The following is a 24,205-nucleotide window of genomic DNA, read 5'->3' as shown; positions in this document are numbered from 1 at the left end:
GCAGTTTGGCAATCTTCCTTAGATCCAAAAATCTTTCCAACCCTGATGGTAGCTTCTCCTTCGTCAAAACTATCTAAATCCGGAATATCTGGACAGTCGTACAAAGTGTCATCAAACAGAGGTGGTATGTCGAACTCCTCGTCATCGAGACTTTCAAGGCGTTGACGAGACGGTACAGCGGGTCTGCCCAGCAAATCGAATCTTGGTGGATTGTGTGATGTGTTCACTGAGGCAGGTGTATTTGAAAACAGTGAACCAGAATTCCCGCCCGGTGCTGTTTGGCATGAATTGTTCGCCTCTTGACTTGAGATTCCACCAATTCAGCCTTATGCACCATCTCTTGTATATCTGCGAAATCCTGGAGTTCCACCTTGTCTTGAATTAATCGGTTAAGTCCTCCAAGAAATCTCGACATTACCATATCTTCGCCTTCTCGTAAATCTGCACGAATGAGTTAAGTTTCCAATTCCTGATAATAATCTCGAACAGACTTCGTACCTTGGACGAGGCGCCTAAGCTTGTTGAGTATTTCGCGCTGATGATGGGCCGCAACGAACCGCTTCCTCATCTGTATAACAAGCTGATCCCAAGTAGTAATCGGAAGTTCCCTCAGGCGATTTCTGGTGACTCCCAACTGCTCCCACATAGAAGCGCATACCCATGAAATTCTGAAACTGCAATTTTCACCTTGTTGAGCTCGTAGGTTCCTTGGACCAGAAAATTAGACTCCATCTTCCTTTCCCAATCTAGATAAGCTTCGGGATCATTGGTTCCATGGAAAGGAGGATACTGGATTTTGATATGACGCAGCTGCTGACGTAGAGGATCATAATCTTGACCATGTCCTCGGCCTCGATCTCGTCTCACAGTTTCTCTGCTATGATCAGAAGCTTCGTCCTCCTCATAGTATTCTGGGTCTGATTCCAGGGTAACTCGATGCCCAGCAATATATTCCTCTCTGCGGTGCTGACGATCTACCCTTGGGCCATCTCGATCTGCACCAGTAGGGTACCTCGGATTAAACGTAGTCTCTCTGCCCCCAATTTGGCTTTGGCTGGACTTAGCTTTAGTCCTGGCTTCGGAAGGTGTTGGGTGGGGTGGAAGTTTCCGGGAAGATCCTATGTGCCCTTTACCCTTAGCTAAGCGCATTGCTTCTGACGGAGTTGGAGTTTGAGACGACTCTTCTCCACTTGCACTGAGATCTTTGAGCAGATCATTCATCTTTGTCTCGAACTTATCATTGAGTTGTTCGATTTGTTGTGTGAGCTGAGTTGCTATGGCTTGATTCGCTTCTTTAATCTGTTGAGACATTGCTCGGTTCAGAGCTTCCATCGCCTCAGCCGAAAGCTCCATGGTACCTGAAAAAAATTAAAAGAACTCGCAGTAACTTGTTCTAAACGAAATCACAAAAACAGCACCATGATCGAACTAAAACTCAACATAAAAAAAAAAAAAATTTGTACTCTTTTTTTTTTTTTTTTTAACGAAAATTAACAAGCCTAAACGAGAAAAACAAACGATGAACAACGAAACCTAGCTAAATCAAAAACTACGAACCCTAACAAACTAAGGACACAAAAACACGAAGCGATGAACAACGAATTATCAAGTCTACTAAAGGGAAAACACGAGTTAACAAACCTAACTAAATCGCACTAACGAACCCTAACACGATCTCGCAAACTCGATCTAGGCGAAGACTACATGACACAACGAAAGTACAGCAACACAAAAAGACACTAGTTCGATGCAATCTAACGAGAACGCATGAGTGAAGCAACGAATTAAACTAACAACGATATGATGATTCACTGAAATAGAAGACACACGATGCAAACAAACACCAGAAGTCGAAAAACCCTAATGATCTAAGCAACGAAATCAGAACAAGGAATCAAATCAAGTATGGCGATTTAGGGTTAGAAATTTCTCAGCCTTCGGTTCAGAGTTGGCTCTGATACCACGTGATACGATCCTAGGTGATCAACTCTGAAGAAAAGGCAACAGATGCGGCGATTTTGTGGACAGACTATAGCGATGAGGTGATGGGGTGGTGATGATCGGTTCGATGGTGGCGATGGCTTGAGGATCGAGTCGAAGATGGTGATGGTGGTTCGGCGGATCGAGTGAGATGAGAGGGTGGACGTGGTGTGATGATCGATTGATGGTGTGGTGATGATAAGATGATATCGATGGAATGGAGAGATAGAAGAATCTCTTGTAAACAGATTAATTTTTAAGAGATTCGAATTTCAGAGTTTTTTAGTTCTCAGAAATCAAAGAGAGAAGAACACGTCAAAAGTTTGATAAAAGTTCTTCACTCCATAATACTTAGGCGATTTTCTCTCTTAAATAGACTTAGGGAGAAATCGCAGCCCTAATACAAACTACATGAAGTTTGAAATAAAAACAACACGAAGTTTGATTTAAAAATAAAACAGCGAGGCGTCCCTTCTAAATCCTAAGTGGTGCGCCAAAATACTAGTGCACAAGTCATTGTGACTTTGCACATTATTACCCATTAGTAACAACTTCTAAGTAACTCGGCGTAGCAATGATTTCTGCCTCGTTAAAAACCTTGGAGAAGAACCTCCTTGCCTTCCAGAATCCTCACCAAGGAAAAGAGTACAGAATCATCACCTAAATTACCTAGTCATTATTACTGGGTTCTTCATTCTTCAAGATAGAGATGTTGAAGATGTGAGCTCCAGCCTCTAGTTGATCGATGTCCTCTACGGCTATGAGTGCGTGAGCCTCCTTAGCCATCTCTCTAGCTCTGGAACGAGTGATCCTGCCAGCTACCTCTGGCTCCTCCTCCTCTGAGCTGGTCACGATCATATCAGAAAAGGAAAGTTCATCTGAGCCCGTACCTGTTTTGCGGCTGTGCACTCAAATAAAACATGATTTACAGATTCTTCTCCTATCGCACAAACCTGACAGTCCTCCTCTGTTTCCAATCCTCTATGTCTTAAGCACTCTGCAACCAGTAAAGCATTGTTCAGTACCTTCCACATGAACACTTTTATTTTTGGGACAGTTTTCACTTTCCAAACCAGTAAAGCATTTTTGAACACAGACATGGTGAAGACTGGCATTACCATTGCTACTAATTTGAGGAGAATCTCCTTGCCCGCTTGAGAAAGAAACCGGTCGTACCATCCGTTAAATCTGCCCGTCATCTTGTCCTGTATATAGCTGAGCATATCTTGCTTTGATCCGCTGAAACACTCTGGTAAACCCAAATATTTCGCAGCTCCCCCAACATTGACAATTCCCAACCGTCCTTGAATGATCTGCTGGAACTCTATCATGTCACCAAAAGTTGGATGACTTATGAAAATTGATCTTTTTCCAGACAACTTTATATTTAAAACCAAAACAATAATTGAATATAAAATGAATAATATCACACAAAACTTATGAATTGAATATATTTTTGTCAATTGGTTGTGTAAACTTTTAAATATTTTTTAATGATTAGACATCATCTCTTTTAATAAGAATGAAATTGTTTTTCATCTTGTTCATTTTTATTTTTGTTATATCTGTTTTTCAAATGAATATATCATATTTATTTATTTTAATAATTTTTGTATGATTATATTTAGTTTCATCATATTCATTTTTACTTCTTCTAATTATGATTAAGTAGAAAAAACCAGTACAATTTAATACATATAAAATTTAGAAAAATAAAATAACAAATTGAACAATTCAAAACTAAGAACTTCTACATTAATCTATTGCAATTCAACGTTGAATATACAAAATGTAATTTTTTCGATCATTTTTTCATAATATATTACATGAGATTATATGGAAATATATTTTGCATATGTTAAAAACAAATTTAGATGAATATAAATCATAATTATTAGTTATTTAAAATTCTACGTAAAAAGCCTTAAAATTAAGTAGTTTAAACTTTTATAAATAGCATATATTTTTCATAGATAATAAATTAAGTTTGTTACTTAAACAGTGATAATAAATATTTTAATATCATGTTGGTTTTTTTGTTGTTGATAGAGATTTTTTATTTTAAAATTATTTTCTTAACCATAATATTAGAATTAGAAAGATTTTTTAATTTAAAATTTTGATATATTCAAAGAAAATTGAATTTTTAAATGCTGATGTGGATGCCTTGAAAATAATATAGCTTTAACTGTTATTAATAATAGAATAATTATAATTAACAAATTTTCTTATAGTTTTTTGTATTAACAATATAATTTTATAATTTAGAAACTTTTTAAATTTTAGTTATTGATGTGGACTAATAAAATTGACATTTTAAATCTTATGTGGATGTCCTTAGAGGCATATAGCTTCAACTTTTATATTTCTATAAAAAAAAAATTTGTGAACAATATAATTTTAAAATTTAGAATTTTTTTTTAATTTTAAATATTGATGTGGACCAATAAAATTGAACTTTTAAATCCTATGTGGACACATTGAGAAGCATTTAGCTTCAACTTTTATTAGTATATAAGATATTTAGAAATCAAAGTTAGAACTTAGAAGATCCCACAGGAGACCTGTTGCGGCAAGTGATTTTGGTCTTTCCTCCTTGTTTTGAGGCTTACCGAATGTATTTGGATGCTGCTTGGACAGCTAATTGTAACATTTATGGTTCAGATTCAGTTGTTAAAACCCCATCAGATGCCATATTATTTCAAATATCTTTCTCGGATACCTCAGTCTCATCTATTATATTAAAACAGAAGCACTTTTAATGCTTGCTTACAAACACTCCCAAAGTTTTTTAAAATATTTATTTTATATATAAATTTAATTTGAAAGTTTGATATTAATTTAGATAACTACGATTCCTTAAATATAGCTTATATTTAATTTTAAATTCAAACTATTTACTTTTTGTAATTAATTAAATTCCTTAAATATATATATATTAATTTAAATTACTTAATTTTTTTTAAATATAGGTTAGATTTAATTTAACATTTAAAATTTAAATAATATTTTTAGAATATAACATATGATTAACAAATATCTTATTATATTTTTTAATCATATTCAATAAAATTAAAATTTCACATATTGAAATTTGATAAATATCAATATTATATGGTAATTTGATGGGACGGTTTAATTTTTTTCTAATTATAATTTTATGCGGATTAGGTTATCAAAACATTCTATATATATTAAAAACAATTTTCAAAATTATTAAATATTTATATTATATAGGATAATGTAAACAAAAAAAATCTTTATCATTTATTAAAAAATATATTTTATAAAAAAATATAAATTACATTGCAAATTTGAATTTATTAAGAAAATCTTGTGCGGATGCACGGGGTAAAATCTAGTTTGTCTTAATAATGAAAGTTCTTTCTTTATTTTCAATGCTTCGTTTTTCAAAAGTGTCGAGTATCAATTGATTATAGTTATGTAAACAAAATTTGGATGCTATGTAAAAGTTTTTGAATTGTATGTATACATTTAATTTAAATTTAAAATTTCTTATTTTATTATTATTTATTTTAGTTTTTTATTATTAATATAATTTTATAAATAATTTCTTTATCTTTAATATTTTTATGAAAATAATAGTATTTAGAAAAAAAAATAATTTTCAGTGTTGAGGTGGACCAATAAAAAAATTATACAGAATTTCTTTATTCAGCAATAATATTAGAATTTGTAAATTTTCTTAATTTCTTTATACAGTAATAATATTAGAAATTGTAAAATTTCTTTAATTTTCATTGTTGATATGGACCAATAAAATTGTCTTTTTAAATCCTATGTTATTTTCAATGCTTCGTTTTTCAAAAGTGTCGAGTATCAATTACTTGACATGTTTCTCGGATTGCTTGAAATTTATCATTCTTCTAAAATTCAGTGGCCAAGCTTTGGAAATTTTATGGTTTATTTTTCAATAATAAATCGGCTTGTAGTGGCTTTGTTTATATCTCTTTTTATTATATTCTTTGTAATTTAACTAATAGTTAAACATATAGTTTAGTCAAGTTGGTTCTTTTACGTTTTAATGACTCATTAGTGAAATCTAACTCTATTTTTTATGGTTGCACAGACAGAAAAAAAAAACTTAAATTAATTATAGTTATATAAAAAAATTTTGGATGCTAATGTAAGAGTTTTTAAATTGTGTGTAAGCTCTCCATGGCTAGTCCTAACGGAAGAGAGGAAGAAAAACCTTCCGGAAAGCCTAACCAGACTGTATACATTTAAATTCAAAATTTCTCATTTTATTATTATTTATTTTAGTTTTTTATTATTAATATAATTAAATATATAATTTCTTTATCTTTAATATTTTTATAAAAATAATAGAATTCAGAAAAAAAAATTAATTTTTAGTGTTGAGGTGGACCAATAAAAAAATTATACAGAATTTCTTTATTCAACAATAATTTTAGAATTTGTAAATTTTCTTAATTTCTTTATACAGTAATAATATTAGAAATTGTAAACTTTTCTTAATTTTCATTGTTGATGTGGACCAATAAAATTGTCTTTTTAAATCCTATGTGAAGAAGCCTATAGCTTCAACTTTTATTAATCTATTCTATTAAAACATAAGCACATTTAGTGCTTGCATCCAAACAGTGCCAAAGTTTTTTTATAATATTTTATTTTATTTTTATATTTAATTTCCGAAAATTAGTTATTAATTTAAATATTTTTAGATTTCCTAAAATCTAGGTCATCTTTAATTTAAATTTCAAATTATTAGAAATTTAATTAAATTTAGTTACAAAAATTTACATTCATTTAATTTAAATTCAAAAATTCAAAACAAATTATAATTAAATTTTATTACGAAAATTTAAAAAAATTATTTTTTGATTTAAAAAAATAAATAACAAAAATATATTATATCTAATAAAAGATAAATGCAACTAATATTAGAAATAAAAAATAAAAGATTTCCGTGCGGAAGCATGGGTTAAAATCTAGTATAAGATTAAAACAGAAGTTCTTTTAGTGTTTGTTTCTAAATACTCCCAAATATTTTTTAAAACTTGTGTTTGGAAACATTTTAAAATTATTTAAATTAATATCTTTAAAATTATCCCAATTTATTGTAATATTATTTAAAATACAGTTTCTTTATTTATATATTGATTTTGAAAAAATTAGATATTAATTTAGATAATTAAAAGATTTGCTAAAATATAGATTATATTTAATTTAAAATTCAAACCATTTTTTGTAATTAAATTTAATTCTGAAAAATAGATTTATTCTATTAAAACAGAAGCATTTTTATTGTTTGCTTCCAAACACTCCTAAAAATGTTTTAATTTTTTTTTTTGGAAACAGTTTTAAAATTATCTTTATTTATTGAAATATTACATAAATAACACATTTTATATATAAAAATAATTCAGAAAATAAGATATTAATTTAGATAATTAAAGATTTCTTTAAATTTATGTTATATTAAAATAAAAATTTAGATTTTTTGTAATTAAATTTAGTTCTGAAAAATAGATATTAATATAAATTACTTTAGACTTCCTTAATTATAGGTCAGATTTAACTGAACATTTGAAATTTAAATAAATTTTTCAGAATAATATATATGATTAATGAATATGTTATTGTATTTTACTAATCATATTCAATCATACTAAACTTTCACATATTGTAAACTGATAAATATTAATATTATATGGTAAGTTGATGAGGCATGTTGGGATTTTTTTTATATGATTATGGTATGATGCTGGCTAGGTTATCAAAACATTCTAGATATTAAGATAAACATTATTTTAAAATTAGTAATTATTTATATTATATAATAATATGAACATGGGGGTTAGAACTATGGTTTTATAACCGAGGTCGTTTTCGGATTAACAGAATGAGTGAGTTAGAAATATGTTTTTATAATAACAGTTATTTTTTTATTAATAGAACGACCGGGTTAGAATTTTATTTTTTTGATCATGGTCATAATAATGCTAAAAAGATTAAAAATTAAATTATATCTAAACATAAAAATAAATCTTTGTTATTTCTTAGAAAAATTACATCTATAATGAAAACGTAAATTACATTACCAATTTTGATTAAAAAAGAAATTCTCGTGCGGATGCAAGAGGTAAAATCTAGTAGTACTTAAAGCTCAATGATGCTTTCTCTTATAACATCCATGGCTCTACATGAGCTCTACGTTTATATCTAGTATCTACTAAACCCACATACAAACCAAAAATCTGCCTATCAGTCATTCTTAAAATACTCAGATTGATTATATGATCAAGTTGCAACTGTTTACTTATAAATAGAAACTGGATTCTATCTCGTGCGTCCACACGGGAAATTTGCGTTTTTAATTTAATTTTATAATGTAGTTGTGTTTTTTATAGATATAATATTTTTTCTAATAAATAACAAAAAATTATTTTTGTGTTTAGAAAAAAATTTAACTTTTTTTTAATAATTTGACCACGAATATAAAAATATAATTTGAACCCTTCTATTCGATTAATCTTTAGAAAACCATGAATATAAAAACATAATTCTACCCATCTGTTCATATTACCATATAATATAAAGATTTTTAATTTTAAATATTTAAATATTTAAATATTTAAAGTAACGTATATCTAAGAAAATTGAAACTAATTGAATTAAAATTTGAATTTTTCAAAATTATTTTTAAAGATAAAATTGATTATAGAAAAAGTATACAATAATATATCATTTATCATCTTTATCATTATGAAAATTTTATTTAAATCTGAATATTTAAATATAACATAAATTAATATCATATTTCCTATTTTTATAAAGATAATAACAACTGATTTTTGTAATTTTGATAAATAATCTAACATATATCTAAGAAAATCTAAAATAATTGAATTAAAATTTGAATGAGTTTTTTCGAAATTATTTTTAAAGAAAATTTTATATATATTATTTTATTAATTTTTTAAAATAAATAAAACTGATAAATCAAATTAAAATATTTGTTTGACAACAGACATAGCAGTTATCAAAATAGTAGAAAACTAAGTACTGTAAATTCTGTTTGGACAGAAACACTTTTTATGTCCAAACAAGGTTTTTTTAATTTAAATTTATTCTGTTTGTGGGTAGATAATATTCATGTTATACATAAATTTATTTTCGAAATTCAAAAATATTAATTAAAATTATTTTAAATTTCCTTATATATAGATTAGATTATCAACCAAAATAAATAATCAGTTATTATCTTTACAAAATAATAAATCAGATATTAATTTAGATTTGATTTGATATACTAATTTAAATAATATCTAAACTATTAAAAAAGTTTTATAAAAATACCAATAATTTTTTGTAAAAAAAAAAAATTCATTATGGATTATGAATTATGTAAATTTATCCATACAAAATAGAAAAAACAATTAATCAGAATAGTGGATATAGTCATGATTCAATTATTCAGAATAGAAAAAACAACCAATAATGTTTTTGAAAAAACAATTAATCCATACAAAATAGAAAAAATAAAAAATAAAGAAAAAATAATGTATGCTCTCATTATGGATTAAATTTTAGAAAACTAAAATTTTTTTAAAAAATTATATGAAATAAAAAACCTCTACTAATTTAATTTTATCTCTATCTAATTTAAATATCAGAATAGTGGATATGGTCATGATTCGATGGGTTAGATCCGTTTATATTTTTTTTCAATTTCTAACCTATCGAAAAAGACAGTCTATGCTAAATAAAATATCGTTCATACATCTCAAAATGTTAATAAATATTTATATTATACGATAATATGAATGAACGAGTTAGAATTATGCTTTTATAATCATGGTTTTTTTTAGATTAATATGGACAGACGGGTTATTAGAATCGCGATCATCTTTAATACTATAAAAAAAATTATCTACAAAAAAAAATTTATATAAATACAAAAAATAAATATTTTTACTTATCAGAAAAATATACCTATAAAAATAATTATATTTAAACTCAAAAAACATAAATTATATTATGAAATTCGCAAAACACGGAAAATCCGCTAGAATCTAATCTATTCTAGTATAAAAAACGAAAATGGATCGAGCTTCTTCTGCTATTTTTAATAGTTTCCGTTTCTTAATAATATATAATATAATCGCCAATTCGCCATTAAGGTTCAATCGCCATTTCGCGATAGAATGCAGTTTTTTTTTGGGTTGTAGAATGCAATTTATCTACAACAATAATGCAGGTCAACGATTTGGCTCGCCTTTAAGAGGCCTTTTTTCTCCCAACTCCCCTAGCCGCCGGTCTCCTTCCTAGTTTTCTTCGTCAGCCCTCTCAGGTTTCCAGCGCGCTTCGCCGGTGCCGTGAGAGGGCCCTCTCTTTTCGCTTTTTCTTTTGCTCGGTCTTTCTCTCCGCAGGTTGCCTTCTATCTCGGTCCTGTTTGGTGTGTCGGTGGTCTCACCGGCGAAGCATCTCGGAGTCGCCGCTGGCGGTTGTCGACAGCCCTTGCAGATCCGGTCCAAAAAAATTTTAATATGAAGACCCTTTAAAAAAAAATAATGTAGGTCAACAAATTAAAATAAAGTAGAGTTGTTTGGGGATTCGGCGAGAGATATGCGTGCACGTTTACGACAGATTAGATTGAATTAAACTATTAATTAGATTAGTTTTTTACTAATAGCAGAACGAGGATCGTGGATGATAGCTGGATTTTTCTCCTTTTTCTCTATTTTTATTTTTCTTTTCTAGACTCAGTCACTCATCAGAGCCTCAGAGGAGGAGGAAGGCCTTTTTCTTGCATCTTCATTCGCACGTGCAGATCAAACTTTTTGAGATATAATCTAGAGTTTTTGAAAATTTTTTTGTTTGGTTCTTTTAAAAATCTAGGGTTAAATAGTTTTTAGATTTTCTACGGAAATTTTGTAAGATAAAACTTGTTTCTCATTCAAAAGAACAAATTTGTCTGTTTGTTTTGTATTTTAAAATCAGAGATTATATAAAACTGATGTATCATGGAAATACACACCAACTACCTACTCTCCCGTGACCCGTCCTTATTTAAATATATTTTCGCAGGAAATAGGTTTGTCTTTTTCAGCAATGTTTGTTTTCCTTGGCCTACCTTTGCTTATATCTAATATGATTGGTTTGAATCTTAAACACATTTTTTGGTAACAAAAACCAGCAAAACAAATGGATACAAAACACCTCCCCTCGAACTTAAGAGACGACATGATAAGCGAAGAAACAAAGAGTTTGATCTCTTCGCTTCCTTCACACACTGATGCCCAAGGGGGCAAGATTTGCAAGTATCAAGGATGTTGGTATCACTACAATACTCTCCAAGGCGTTCTTAATTTTCAGAGAGGTTTTCAACCACAAGACACAGATATCATCCTTGCTTCTTACCCCAAATCAGGCACCACTTGGCTCAAGGCCCTCACAGTAGCCCTCTGCGATAGATCAAACAACCATTCTTCTTATGATCACCATCCTCTACTATCTGTTAATCCTCATGGCATTGTACCATTCTTGGAGCTCAATATTTATCACGAAAGCTCAAGTCCTGACCTGGCCAAGTTCTCATCAGTTCCGAGGCTGTTCGCAACTCACATGCCACTGCACGCGATGCATGAGACTATCAAGGACTCTCCTTGCAAGATTGTGTACATATGCAGGAACGTGAAGGACACACTGATCTCATGGTGGTTTTTCAAATGCGCTGTTTATAAAACAGAACTAAATAGAAGTAGTCTCGAGTCTATATTCAAATCGTTCTGCAACGGAACTTTTTCTTATGGACCTTTTTGGGAACATCTCTTGAGCTACTGGAGAGGAAGCCTGGAAGACCCAAAGCGTGTTCTTTTTATGAAGTATGAAGAGATGAAAGAGAAGCCTCATGATCAGATTAAGAGACTTGCGGATTTCTTGGGTTGTCCATTTACTAAGGAAGAAGTGAAAAATGGATTGGTGAACGAAATCCTGGACCTTTGCTCTCTGCGTAATCTTAGCGGTTTGGAGATTAACAAAACCGGGAAAATAAACAACATAGATCACAAGGTTTTTTTCCGCAAAGGAGAAGTTGGAGACTGGAAGAATTATCTAACTCCTGAAATGGAGAATCAGATAGACACGATCATCCAAGAGAAACTCCAAGGTTCTGGTTTGAAATTCTAGAGTTACGTGTGTTTATGGTTTGTGTGTTTCTTTGATGGTGCAAAATAAGAATACCTTCCGTTGTTATATTTTTATTTTTAAAATGTATTTTTCTTTTCTCTTTTCCATTGGAATTCACCTCGGGGAATTAGGAATCCTCCTTCGAGAAATTCAGGGACTTTGCTCCATCCCAGTATCTCCATTCTCGAGCAGCACCAAATCTGCAGATAGGATTAAAGATTTCTGAGTCGTGGAATTTGATTTGGGGGTTTTAGATTTTTAGGGTTCTTGGGATTTCTGGGTTCGTGTTTGTTTTAGGAATTTTAGTTTCGGATGGGTGGGCTTTTGATGTAAGACTCAGAATCCACAAAGACTTACACACGAGAATCAAGTTTTAAAGCTGAGATATGGTTGGTGAATAGGCGATGAGTAACCGGTGTTTGTTTGATTCCAAAAACAAGTAGTATCCAGAGGCTTACTCCCAAGGGCTATTCCTCGCGAGCTATGGCTATGATTGGTGATAGTGTTAGATTTGAGTTGAAGTTGATGTTGTAATTCGATTTAACTTGTAGTAAAATTATGTGGTAGAAACTGTAGATTTATGTGGTAAATTTGCTGTAAAAATATAAATCAAGTTTTTGTCAAAATAGTTGACTGGTAACTTTTTTGCTGTATAAAATGCAGTATACATTATTTAAAATAAAATAAACTTCTAATTATTAATAACAATTATATTTATTACGAAATTTAATAAAAAATAAAGTTATACTAACTTAAAATATATTAAATAAATAAAAATATATTAAATAAAAAATTTAATAACTAAAAAGTTAACTACGTACATTCCAAATCATATTTGCAATCTCATCTCGTACGTTATTCATATATTGGCCATCAAGTGTTGCTTCTTCTTCCTCGAGTCTTCTAAGCTCTTCTTCTTCAAGTCGTCGTCTACGACTATCTCGAGTAATCTTTTCTTCTTCTTCAAAATCAGCATCTGGAATTTTGTAACGTCTAATAAAATTGTGAAGAACCATAGTAGCATGCACAATTCTATTTTGAGTCTTGACGTCGTATCGAGGCAAATTATCTAGAATCCTCCATTTTTTCTTCCAAACTCCAAATGTGCGTTCGATTACAGAACGAAGTGATGCGTGCCACCTATTGAACAATTCTTTTTTGTTCCTGGGAGGACCTTCATTAAATTCTGAAAGATGGTATCTGATAGTTTCTCTACTATTTCCTCTATACGGCGCCAAAAATCCTCGCTTGTTTGCATATCCAAAATCAACAAGATAGTACTTGCCTATTGGAGGTTTAGGGAATATTAGGTCTCCATCTATTGCATATTGTAACACCAATGAATCGTGTGTAGACCCAGATGCGCCTAACCATGCATACTTGAAGAGCATGTTTATATCACATATGCCCATTATGTTTAGACTTGTTTGTCCATGTCTATCCCAATACCCAACTGAATCGCGACCTCCAACTTTTACTCTGACATGCGTCCCATCAAGTGCCCCAACAAATCCACTAAAAAAAGGCCAATAATTGGGATTATTTTGTAACTTACGTGGATAATGCTGGAGTGACGCTGTTGTTGGAGTTTTTAAATACTCACATGCAAGACTCTCCAATGCGTTCAATACCTCGTGAAACTTTCGATAGATAGTCTCTTGGGAACGACCAAATGACAACCCAACATAGCGTTGTGTATCATTTTGATCGCATGTAACGAGAAATTAGTCAACAATCAGTCAACAAAAATCTCATGAGTTAGAATTTCTTGTTCCATTTAAATTAGTCAACAATCTGTTCCTAAAAATCTTCAATTGTTGATTTTATTTAATATTTTTCTTTTAAAAAAATGCTATTTACACAGAATTATGTGTGTATATATACATGTCTTTTGTTCATTGACATATACACATTCCTCACACCTGTTAGATTGTAGCTGCATGCTACGGCACCTCCTCTTGTCTTCAATTTTGACCACCAAAATACAAAGGTTTTACATTCTTCATTTTATTTATTTTGTTACTCTATCATTGTATATTCTCTTCTTATTTCCATCGGATAGCTAAAAATATACCTTTCAATTTGAATCTTGATTCATTAACGTTACATATTTGTGTGAAAATATTTGTTTATATTTCTTTATTATATTACTAATTTATTATGTTTTTCTTTGATAAAGATGTCTAATGATGGTGGTGTTGATGGTGCTGCTGCCGATGATGTTGGTGGAAGTATACGTCGTAAGGTAATTTTTAAGTGACATGCTAAATTTTAAACATAGGAATATATAGTATTTAATTTTGTTGAAATAAATTATAGAAACAAAAAAAAATAATGTGGAGCGATGAGCAAATTGGGATATACTTGGAGCTTCTCGATATTGAATTGGCCAAAATAAGATACAAGCAAAATTTGCCTAAAGAAGTTGGAAGAGAAAGTATTTGTAAAGAATTTTTTGGGAAAACTGGTATAGATCTTCCTTGGGATTCTTTCAAAAGTAAATACGACACCTTGAGAAATATGTATGGGTCGTATAAGAGGTTGGTGAATTTTACCGGAGTGTCAGCAGACCACAACACTGGTTTGATTGATATGGATTCTGAATGGTGGGATGACCGTGAAAAGGTATTATTTTTTATTCTAAAGTTTAAAATTAATTTATTGTTATTGATAGTTATTAACGTTTACATTATATATTTTGATTGAATTTTGCAGGAAATACAATATGCAAAACAAATTCGTGAAAATGGAATCCCACATATGGAGCTTATGAGTCGTATATTTGGCCGTCAAGGCAGTAAACCAGAAGCTATGTACCCGACTCATATGCAAGACGCAAAGAGTGCTGAACAAGATGAGAGGGTACCAGAAACCCAAGATAAGGATGCAGATGATTCAAACATTATTCTTACAAGTGATGTGCAATTACGGCCACAAACCATCTCACTGGAATCTCCTCAAGCATCGCCTATTGGTCCATCAAAGCGGTCAGCTAGAAAACAATATGTTCCTAAAAATCTCAACATCAACAATCTGTTCGTAAAAATCTCAACATCAACAAAAATCTCATGAGATTTTTGATTCAAAGTCAAATTGTTTGAAGCAAAAACAAAGGGGATTCGTATTTCTTTCAAGCGTGAATACAAATGAAAGAGGGGAAGAGCTTATATAGTGATCGACTACAGACATAACGGTGACTAAAACTTAAACAAGAAAGAAAATCACTCGAAATAAATGAAAACAGAGCTGCTTGATGTCGTTGAAGATAATCTACCTGTTGGGCATTAATGTGGAAGTTTCTAGACTTGTGGCTAGAGAGTGGGGGGGGAGAGGTATGGGGGGTCGAGATCATCAGAGAATTCCAAGTGGTGGTCGTTTTGTTTAAGTAAAACACACACATTCCCAAATAAGGCAAGTTGCTTATGACTCAAGTTGTCAAAACGATATAGCTCTGGTTTTAGACGTCATCTCTTGTGATATGGTGGTTCTATATCTTTGGTAGCTTCAGTAGACTTCAGAAGACATGAGGATAAATTGCTGGTGTGAGCACGAATCAAACTTTCCTTATATGAACTCATTTGGACCTGCCAGAGAATAGTGGAGGTCAAAGGTGGATCCGGGTCAATCCAGGTTGGATCTTCAGCTGGTGGACTCCATAAGAGGCTCCAGTGGATAGGTCGGGTCGTCATTGGATCAGGCCATGGTGGCCTTGGGCTGAAGCACATAATTTCTTGCTCATATGACTTATTGGGTGGGCTGTAGAGCTTTGCAAGGATTTCTACTGGTCTGGACTAAAACCAAAGGAAATGCTATGATCTTCCATGATCTATTGGTGGATGAACATCTGGTTTTAAGGCTTGGTTCACCAGTTTGATCAGCAGTGGTGGTGATTTGGCTGATACACGACTCTCGGATAAAAAACACATTTTCTTTTATATATAAATTTAATTCCAAAAATTAGATATTAATTTAGATAACTAAAGATTTCCTGAGATATATGTTATATTTAATTAAAAATTCAAAAAAATGTTTGTAATTAAATTTAGTTCTGAAAAATAGATATTACTTTAAATTACTTTAGACTTCTTTAATTATAGTTCAGACTTAATTTAACATTTGAGATTTAAATAAAATTTTCAGAATAATACATATGATTAATGGATATGTTATTGTATTTTTTTAATCATATTTAATCAGACTAAAATTTTACATATTGTAAACTGATAAATATTAATATTATATGGTAATTTGATGGAATAGGTTAGGTTTTTTTATATAATTGTGGTCTTATACTGGTTAGGTTATGAAAACATGCTAGATATTAAAATAAAATAAATATTTATACTATATAGTAATATGAACATGCAGATTAGAATTTATACTATTATTTGCGAAGTCAGATATCCTATGTGTCGTTTCCACAGCGATTCGCTTATGTATCATTATTAAAAAAAAATTATGTGGCGTTTTAATTAGTTCTGATAGGACGATCACTAATCCTACGTGTCAATATATGTGACATGAGGGCCATCGAGTTTGTTCATGGTCCAACAATTTTGTTCTTGGTCAAAGCCAACAAATCTGTTAAATGAGCCACCAACATAGAAACCCTAAACCCTAAAGCATTAATCCTACTCTATATATGATGTGATCCTCCCAAAGATCGGCACAAAGAGGCTTGAAAGAGAGATAAAATAGAAACAGAAGGTGCGGAATAGACTTCTGTTCTGAGATATAAATCGATAAAGATGTTGCTAAGCAACGAATCGATCACAAAAGAGAGATAAGAGAGGATAAAGATGTTGCACAAAGCAACGAGTCACTCTCAAAGATAGATAAGAAATGATAAAGATGTTGCACAAGACAACGAATCACTCTCAAAAAGATAAAGAGAAGTTTTCTCACAGTTTTGATAAGAGAAAGGGTTTTGATAAAAAGAGTTTGATTAATTTTTGGTGATCCAATCCAGGATAAATAATCCTGAGATCTTACATGAGTTTATATAGGAAATAAGATGTAGAAAACAAAGCAATTTCGTAACTAAGCAAAAGACTAGTCAAAACATTAACTTCAGTGTTGAATAACTCTTGATCTACTTTGAATCTTGACTAACTCTTGAACTTCTTCTTCACTTGATTTGTCTCTTGATATCTTTGGACGAATTCCTTGATGGGTTAATACAATTATGCTCTTTGGGCTTTGTAGAAAGTCCTCCTGGATGCCAAACATAAGTTTGCAAACTTCCAAACCAATCAGGCCTAAAACACTTCAGGTATAGAACAAGAACGACCCATTTTGGAAAATAAAGAGTATCTTTGTGATCCGATGTCCATTTTTCCTGATCTTGGGCTTGTTGGAACCAGAAGAGATCCATTAAGATTCTCCAAGTGGTTTCATGTCGAAATTGTTTCGGAGGTAGGCTCGGGAGCTCGATCTTTGGCTCAGACGTGTAACCGGGCCTGAAGCAGATCCGCTGAATTGTAAAATTCATATCTTCCAAGTCTGAACTCCTTTTAAAGTGATTCCAATTCTCTATGCTTCTGTGATGAATAAAGATTCCAGGAAAATTACGTTCATAATTTGATTCCTTCTTTCTTGGTCGGAATCCTCCATTGAGCACGCGCAGGTCCAAATCGAGTAAGCTTGACTTTGTCTGGTTTGAAAACTGAATAACTCTTTCATCAAAACCCGGATTGAACCGATTCCACTTCGAGGAGTGCTCTAGATGAGGTGAAAACATAGTAGAAGTGGCCTTTTGGCTGTTCCAGTTGAGATCGGACCCCATTTGTGTTGAACAATGCAGATACGTATTCTTGGGCGTCCTCAATATCATATCATCCCCTCCCTCTTGAAAAGGTTTCGTCCTCGAAACTGCATAACCTTGGGTTGGGAATTTTTGACATGAGACTGATGGACTCTCCTTGATTAGCATAGAATATATGACTCCCTGTTGTTGACTCTGAGTTAGATTTGCACCGCTTTGTGGGAAGTCTCCTAACTTGCCTTTTGTTCCTTCAAAATTGAAACCCTGCTCTGTTTTTCTTGGCCTCTCTGAGAGTGCATCAGCTGAATCAAATGTTCCCCTTATACTGTGCTTCGTGGCTTCCTCATTCTTTGATTCATGTTTCAGCTGATCTTTGTAGATCTCCTTTTGTTTCTGCTCCTCGGCTTTAGTTTGCTCACTTAGTGAACTTGTCACCAATAGATCGCCCTTAACCGGTAACTCCACATCTTTCTCCAAAGATGGAACTGAATCAGAAACAACATTTTCTTCCCTGAAATCTATCTTCCCATTGGCTAGAAGAACACATGTTTTCTTGCTGGTGCATTTGTCGGCATAGTGCTCTTCCTCTAAACACTTAAGACATCTCACAACAAAGGTTGGTGATGTGGAAGCCAAAACCTTGCCTTTAGGGTTTTGAGTTTCTGTGAAAGTCTTAGTGAATACCTTTTGTTTGGCAATGGGCTGCTTCTCCACTTGTTGGTAAATCGGAATGGAAACTCCATAAGTCAATTGAGAAGATCTCCTTGGCTTCTGATGCTTTCTTTGTAGGTGATCAATCATCCGATGTAACGCTTCTCCTCGGGTTTTCAATATTTGCTCAAATTGAGCCGCCAATGCTTCCATCAGGAGTTTGTTATTGTTTCTGCTGCGGGTTTCATCTTGATGATCATCCATCTTTGATCTTCAGCAAAACACAAACAGATCAAGCTTCTATGTGTGCTCTGATACCAACTGATGTGATCCTCCCAAAGATCGGCACAAAGAGGCTTGAAAGAGAGATAAAATAGAAACAGAAGGTGCGGAATAGACTTCTGTTCTGAGATATAAATCGATAAAGATGTTGCTAAGCAACGAATCGATCACAAAAGAGAGATAAGAGAGGATAAAGATGTTGCACAAAGCAACGAGTCACTCTCAAAGATAGATGAGAAATGATAAAGATGTTGCACAAGACAACGAATCACTCTCAAAAGACAAAGAGAAGTTTTCTCACAGTTTTGATAAGAGAAAGAGTTTTATTGATTAATTTTGATGATCCAATCCAGGATGATTATTTCTGGGATCTTACATGAGTTTATAAAGAAATAAAAGTGCCAAAAACAAAGCAAGGCACGAAATTCTCAAAGCATTAAAGTGCAAAGACTAGAAATAATGACTAAGGTTGAATAACTCTTCATCTTTGGACGAATTCCTTGATGGGTTAATACAATTATGCTCTTTGGGCTTTGTAGAAAGTCCTCCTGGATGCCAAACATAAGTTTGCAAACTTCCAAACCAATCAGGCCTAAAACACTTCAGGTATAGAACAAGAACGACCCATTTTGGAAAATAAAGAGTATCTTTGTGATCCGATGTCCATTTTTCCTGATCTTGGGCTTGTTGGAACCAGAAGAGATCCATTAAAATTCTCCAAGTGGTTTCATGTCGAAATTGTTTCGGAGGTAGGCTCGGGAGCTCGATCTTTGGCTCAGACGTGTAACCGGGCCTGAAGCAGATCCGCTGAATTGTAAAATTCATATCTTCCAAGTCTGAACTCCTTTTAAAGTGATTCCAATTCTCTATGCTTCTGTGATGAATAAAGATTCCAGGAAAATTACGTTCATAATTTGATTCCTTCTGTCTTGGTCGGAATCCTCCATTGAGCACGCGCAGGTCCAAATCGAGTAAGCTTGACTTTGTCTGGTTTGAAAACTGAATAACTCTTTCATCAAAACCCGGATTGAACCGATTCCACTTCGAGGAGTGCTCTAGATGAGGTGAAAACATAGTAGAAGTGGCCTTTTGGCTGTTCCAGTTGAGATCGGACCCCATTTGTGTTGAACAATGCAGATACGTCTTCTTGGGCGTCCTCAATATCATATCAATATATACCCTTATTGTCTACATATATTTCTAACATACAATAACCATCACCGTCTTCTTAGGTCGTGTTCCTCTTCTTTTTTGTTCATAAACATATTTTTATATATTCGTGTTCGTAAAAAGATGTTTAGGAAATGTACTATCATATATCGTATGTAATTACGTTCAGCAGTAATCAATTATTGTTCATAGATATCGATTGACCTGAGCTTCTTTATTATTTTTCTTTAAACCTAAAGTTCATCGCGCAAACTATACCTGATTGGCTCGAACTTTTAGAATCATATCTTCCAATGGATCTAACAGGTAATTATAAATAATAATTGTTCTTAATTAGTTTTTTACAAATCTAAACTGTGCAAAAAATAGTTAACTTGTTATACTATCCTACTCACAAATTCTCTAATTTATTGTTTTGATCTATCTAATTTATTATATTGATCTTTTTGGTAGGGAATCACATTTTACCTTACCATCTCCCTTTGTCACAAATTATATGGTCTGACAATGGTAACTCAAAAAAAAAAAAAAAAAAAAAGCATAACAAGTTTTTGACTTGGATGGAATGCAATCAAGTGTCTCAAGAGGCATAGTTGCTATTTTATACCGAATTTCCATCCAAATGGGTTTGACATCCTAGAATCCAACAATGGAAACCCCATATGAGAGGTACCTCCCGATATTGTGTTCTAGAGCTATGTCCCGAGCAGGCTGGAGAAGAAATCCGAGCAAAGTCGAGACAAGGTTTGCAGAGGTATTAACCAAGTCCCATTTGAAGAGCACAACTCCAGGTGGGTTAAGTCATGGCATGAGAGACAACAAGAAGAAGACAGTAAATGGCGCTGTCTTCCACATCAATCTTCATTCAGTAAAAAGTATATTATCTTAAGTGATCTATATTGCTTAAGCCTCAATTAAAGTAAAGAGAGAGGGATTCGGCAGTCCAATTATTGTTGCTGAAGATGAGATCAGAGGATTTTTTGATGGAACTTATATAATCCAAGCAAGAGCAACCAATGCAGAAAACAAATTTAATTCTAGATATCGTTTACTCTCGCGATGGTCACACCTAGGGATACTACGGCTAATGCCATAATTTGTGAAAGAACAAACTCTAAAACAAGGTTAAAACAAAACAAAAAACATGTAATGAGAATTTTTAATTAATCAGGTGAAATTTCACAAAAAAAACCAACACAATTTTGTGGAAGAAATGGTTTTTTTTTAAGAGAACAAACTCTGCAAAGGCATATGATCGTGTCACTGTGATCTTAGCCATTTGATAGAGTCCAACTGGACAAAAACAAAAGCTTTCAAGTGTGGGATAAGAATATAAAACAGAGCACAATCTTTTTATCTCTTCAGTGTCTGAACTTCGATCTACACAGTTTGATTAATGCTATCAAAGGTCAATTTACAGCTTGAGCTATGAATCTTGATGCAATCATTACAGAGTGAGCTGTGAACCTGTTGTGTTTGAGGCTGGTATTAGCGATACCAGAAGAAAAGGTCATGACAGCTTTAAAAGAGAAAAAAGAGGAGTACAGTGTTGTCTTTGATGTAGGAGACATTGGAAGTAATTAGAGAAACTTTAAGAAAATTAGAAGTATCCAAGCAACGAAATGTGAATCAATCATTTTTTATAAAAGTATTTTGGATACTTTGGTGGATCCCATATTTATTTCGTGATTTTGAGATAGTATAGCTGAGAATTGTGACATGGAAGGGCTCTGCTTTTAGAAGATGTCTCTCTGTAGGGTATTTCAGAAGGACCATTTATAAAAGCCAATTTAAAGTAGACTTGGATCTTTGGAAAGTTACATTGGTTCCAAGAGAGTTAATCATATGTGTTGGATTGGATCTTGTAATCTCTTATGACATTGTATTATCACTGAGTGATATGTCTATATTTTACATCGTTTAAAGTGCATTTTAGAGTCCTCATCATGTGTTTTCCCATGTAAATTGAGTCTTTAGGCATGAAAATAGGATTTAGGGCTTGCATTAGGTCCCAAAGAATTTTGCATGTTTTGAAGTCTTTATCAGGTGCTTTGGGAGTCATTTGGAGCTTAAGAAGAGGAGCAGAGAAGAAGACGGTGAAGAAAAGGGTCAAAAATGGTGAAAACCGCTTGGAAGAATTTCTCGGCTAAATTGCGTACCGGACGGACAGAAACCTCGGTCAAAATCCTTACCGATCGCTCATTACCGGCCAAAATCCTTACCGATCGTTCAACACCGGCCAAAGTCCTTACCGATCGACCAAAATCAGCTTGGGTCGAAGATCGGGTGCAAAATACCACGGGTTGAGTTTTTGGCCGAGGCGAAGGAATTTTTACGACCAAAAAGCTTACCGCGGTACACAGCCCTCGGTCATTTTCCTTACCGCGGGAAGCTTTTCTCGACCAAAATTTGTCCTTGTCCGCGCATTTCAAAGATCTGCAATCCGGGGAACCTTCCGGTCCAAACCAGTTGGCGGGGTCTTCGGCAAAGTTGGAGATAATCAAGCAAAGATCACAGAACAGTTGGAATCATCCAATTCGGACCAGTGGGGAGAAAGATACAACCTCCGGAAGATGCACCAACATTACGCGCATCCGAGAACCGAACAGCGGAGTCCAAAGGTCACGGCGGACGGAGCCTTTCCGGACCGAATCAGCTTGCCCGGTCTTCATCAAAGTTTGAGATCTGTGAAGGACCTTTTCAGAACAGTTGGGATCGCTCAGTTCGGAGCAGTGGTTTGAAAGATAAAGTCTCCGGACTTCACATCGGTCCAAAAAAGCTTATTTTCCGGTGATTCCAATGCGGTTCAAAGATGTGAAATCCAGGAAGCCTTCCACTTCCCAAGCTCTGACGGTTTCTTCACCAAAGTTCAATCTTATTGAGTCATCTTGACTATGGAACTGATCCCAGAGCTTTAGGAGTCTTGGGTTGAAAGTTACTGTCTCCGGAAGGCAACATGGTCGATACGAGCCCAAATTAGTTGCGATACGCGCTAAGTATTTTCTCAGGGCTCGGCATCATTACCTCGACATCGGCCAAGTCAAGGCTCATATTTTGGGAGTATTCTGAACTAGGCCTCGTGCTGACGCCTCGGTACGTTGAAATCAAGGCATGCACACGTAAGAAATGAAGCTGGAAACGACTAAGTGTTGAACATGTACCTCGGTGTAATGACCTCGGCGTGCATGCCGGACCCTGTTCTCCCGAACCCCTCGACTACCAAGCACCTCGGCATTTTATGCCGAGGTCCATCGTCACAAACCCAGAATCAAGAACAAGGCGGCTCAAGAACACACACATGAAGATGGATCAAAGACTAGGGTTCATGCATGTTCTTGACGTGTTCTTCACGAGATCTTCATTTGGATCTGGACTCACGTGCACTCCTCGACATGAAGACCTCGGCTTCACTCTCCGACACACCGTGGCGCTCACCCATCAACCCAAGAACGCGGTTCAGTACCCGGTTTGTTCCGGGCTGACCCGCGACACTTTCTCTTTGCTATAAATACATTTTGAGACTAAAAACCTAAGAAGAGAATCTCTTATCTGTTTTAGCTCTAAGAACTTACCTCTTTTGTGAAACTTGATTAATCTAATCCGATATCTCGTTTTTGCATGAGAAATCTTGTTCTTTCTTTATTTCCTTTATCATCAAACATCAAACTCCTCATCATGACAAGCTACACGTCTTGCAAAAGACTTAGTGAGCTCGTTATGATTAGTGAGTAGTCGTTTAAGCGGATTTAGATGAGTAGATTAGGGTGCTTTCAAGGGAGATTAGTGGGTTTAGGTGTCTAGTCTTGCATGTTTCATTCTTTAACCGACGAGATCTCTAGGCTGGATCCAAGCACATCACTTGAGGTTTAGATCTGAGACATATCTCGCATCAAAAGTGTTTGTAGAAATGTCTGAACCACTCGGTTAAGGGTTTAAGAGTCTTTCATCGCGAGAGTGATAGTTTGTTCTCTTAAATGACATTTTTGAACTGATTCTTATTGCTGATTGATTCGTGCTTCTCAAAAGACATTTTTGGTAGGAAGGAGGATCAGTTTAGATGCTTTCATGAGAAGATTAACATGCCTTGAGTTCAAAGTTAAATGAAACCGCTTGATAAAATGATTCATTAGCCCACTAGTTAAACTTGGAAGCACCCGAGTCGATTACCTCGTCTAAAGTCTC

General features: G+C 33.4%; 1 protein-coding gene and 1 pseudogene across 1 annotated transcript; one reads left to right on the top strand and one right to left on the bottom strand.

Moving 5' to 3' along the window:
- The first annotated feature begins 11,146 nt into the window (after window positions 1–11,146).
- Window positions 11,147–12,293, top strand: LOC18025628 (cytosolic sulfotransferase 5). The gene has a single exon (XM_006408605.2). It carries the CDS (start codon window positions 11,173–11,175, stop codon window positions 12,154–12,156), a length of 984 nt encoding a protein of 327 aa, XP_006408668.1. The 5' UTR covers window positions 11,147–11,172; the 3' UTR covers window positions 12,157–12,293.
- Window positions 12,294–20,659: 8,366 nt separating this feature from the next.
- LOC112089293 lies at window positions 20,660–21,660 on the bottom strand (annotated as a pseudogene).
- Window positions 21,661–24,205: the final 2,545 nt, after the last annotated feature.

This window comes from Eutrema salsugineum, unplaced genomic scaffold (assembly GCF_000478725.1).
Source record: "Eutrema salsugineum unplaced genomic scaffold, Eutsalg1_0 scaffold_12, whole genome shotgun sequence".
NCBI classification, from domain to species: domain Eukaryota; kingdom Viridiplantae; phylum Streptophyta; class Magnoliopsida; order Brassicales; family Brassicaceae; genus Eutrema; species Eutrema salsugineum.
This window is presented reverse-complemented; position numbering and strand designations above follow the sequence as displayed.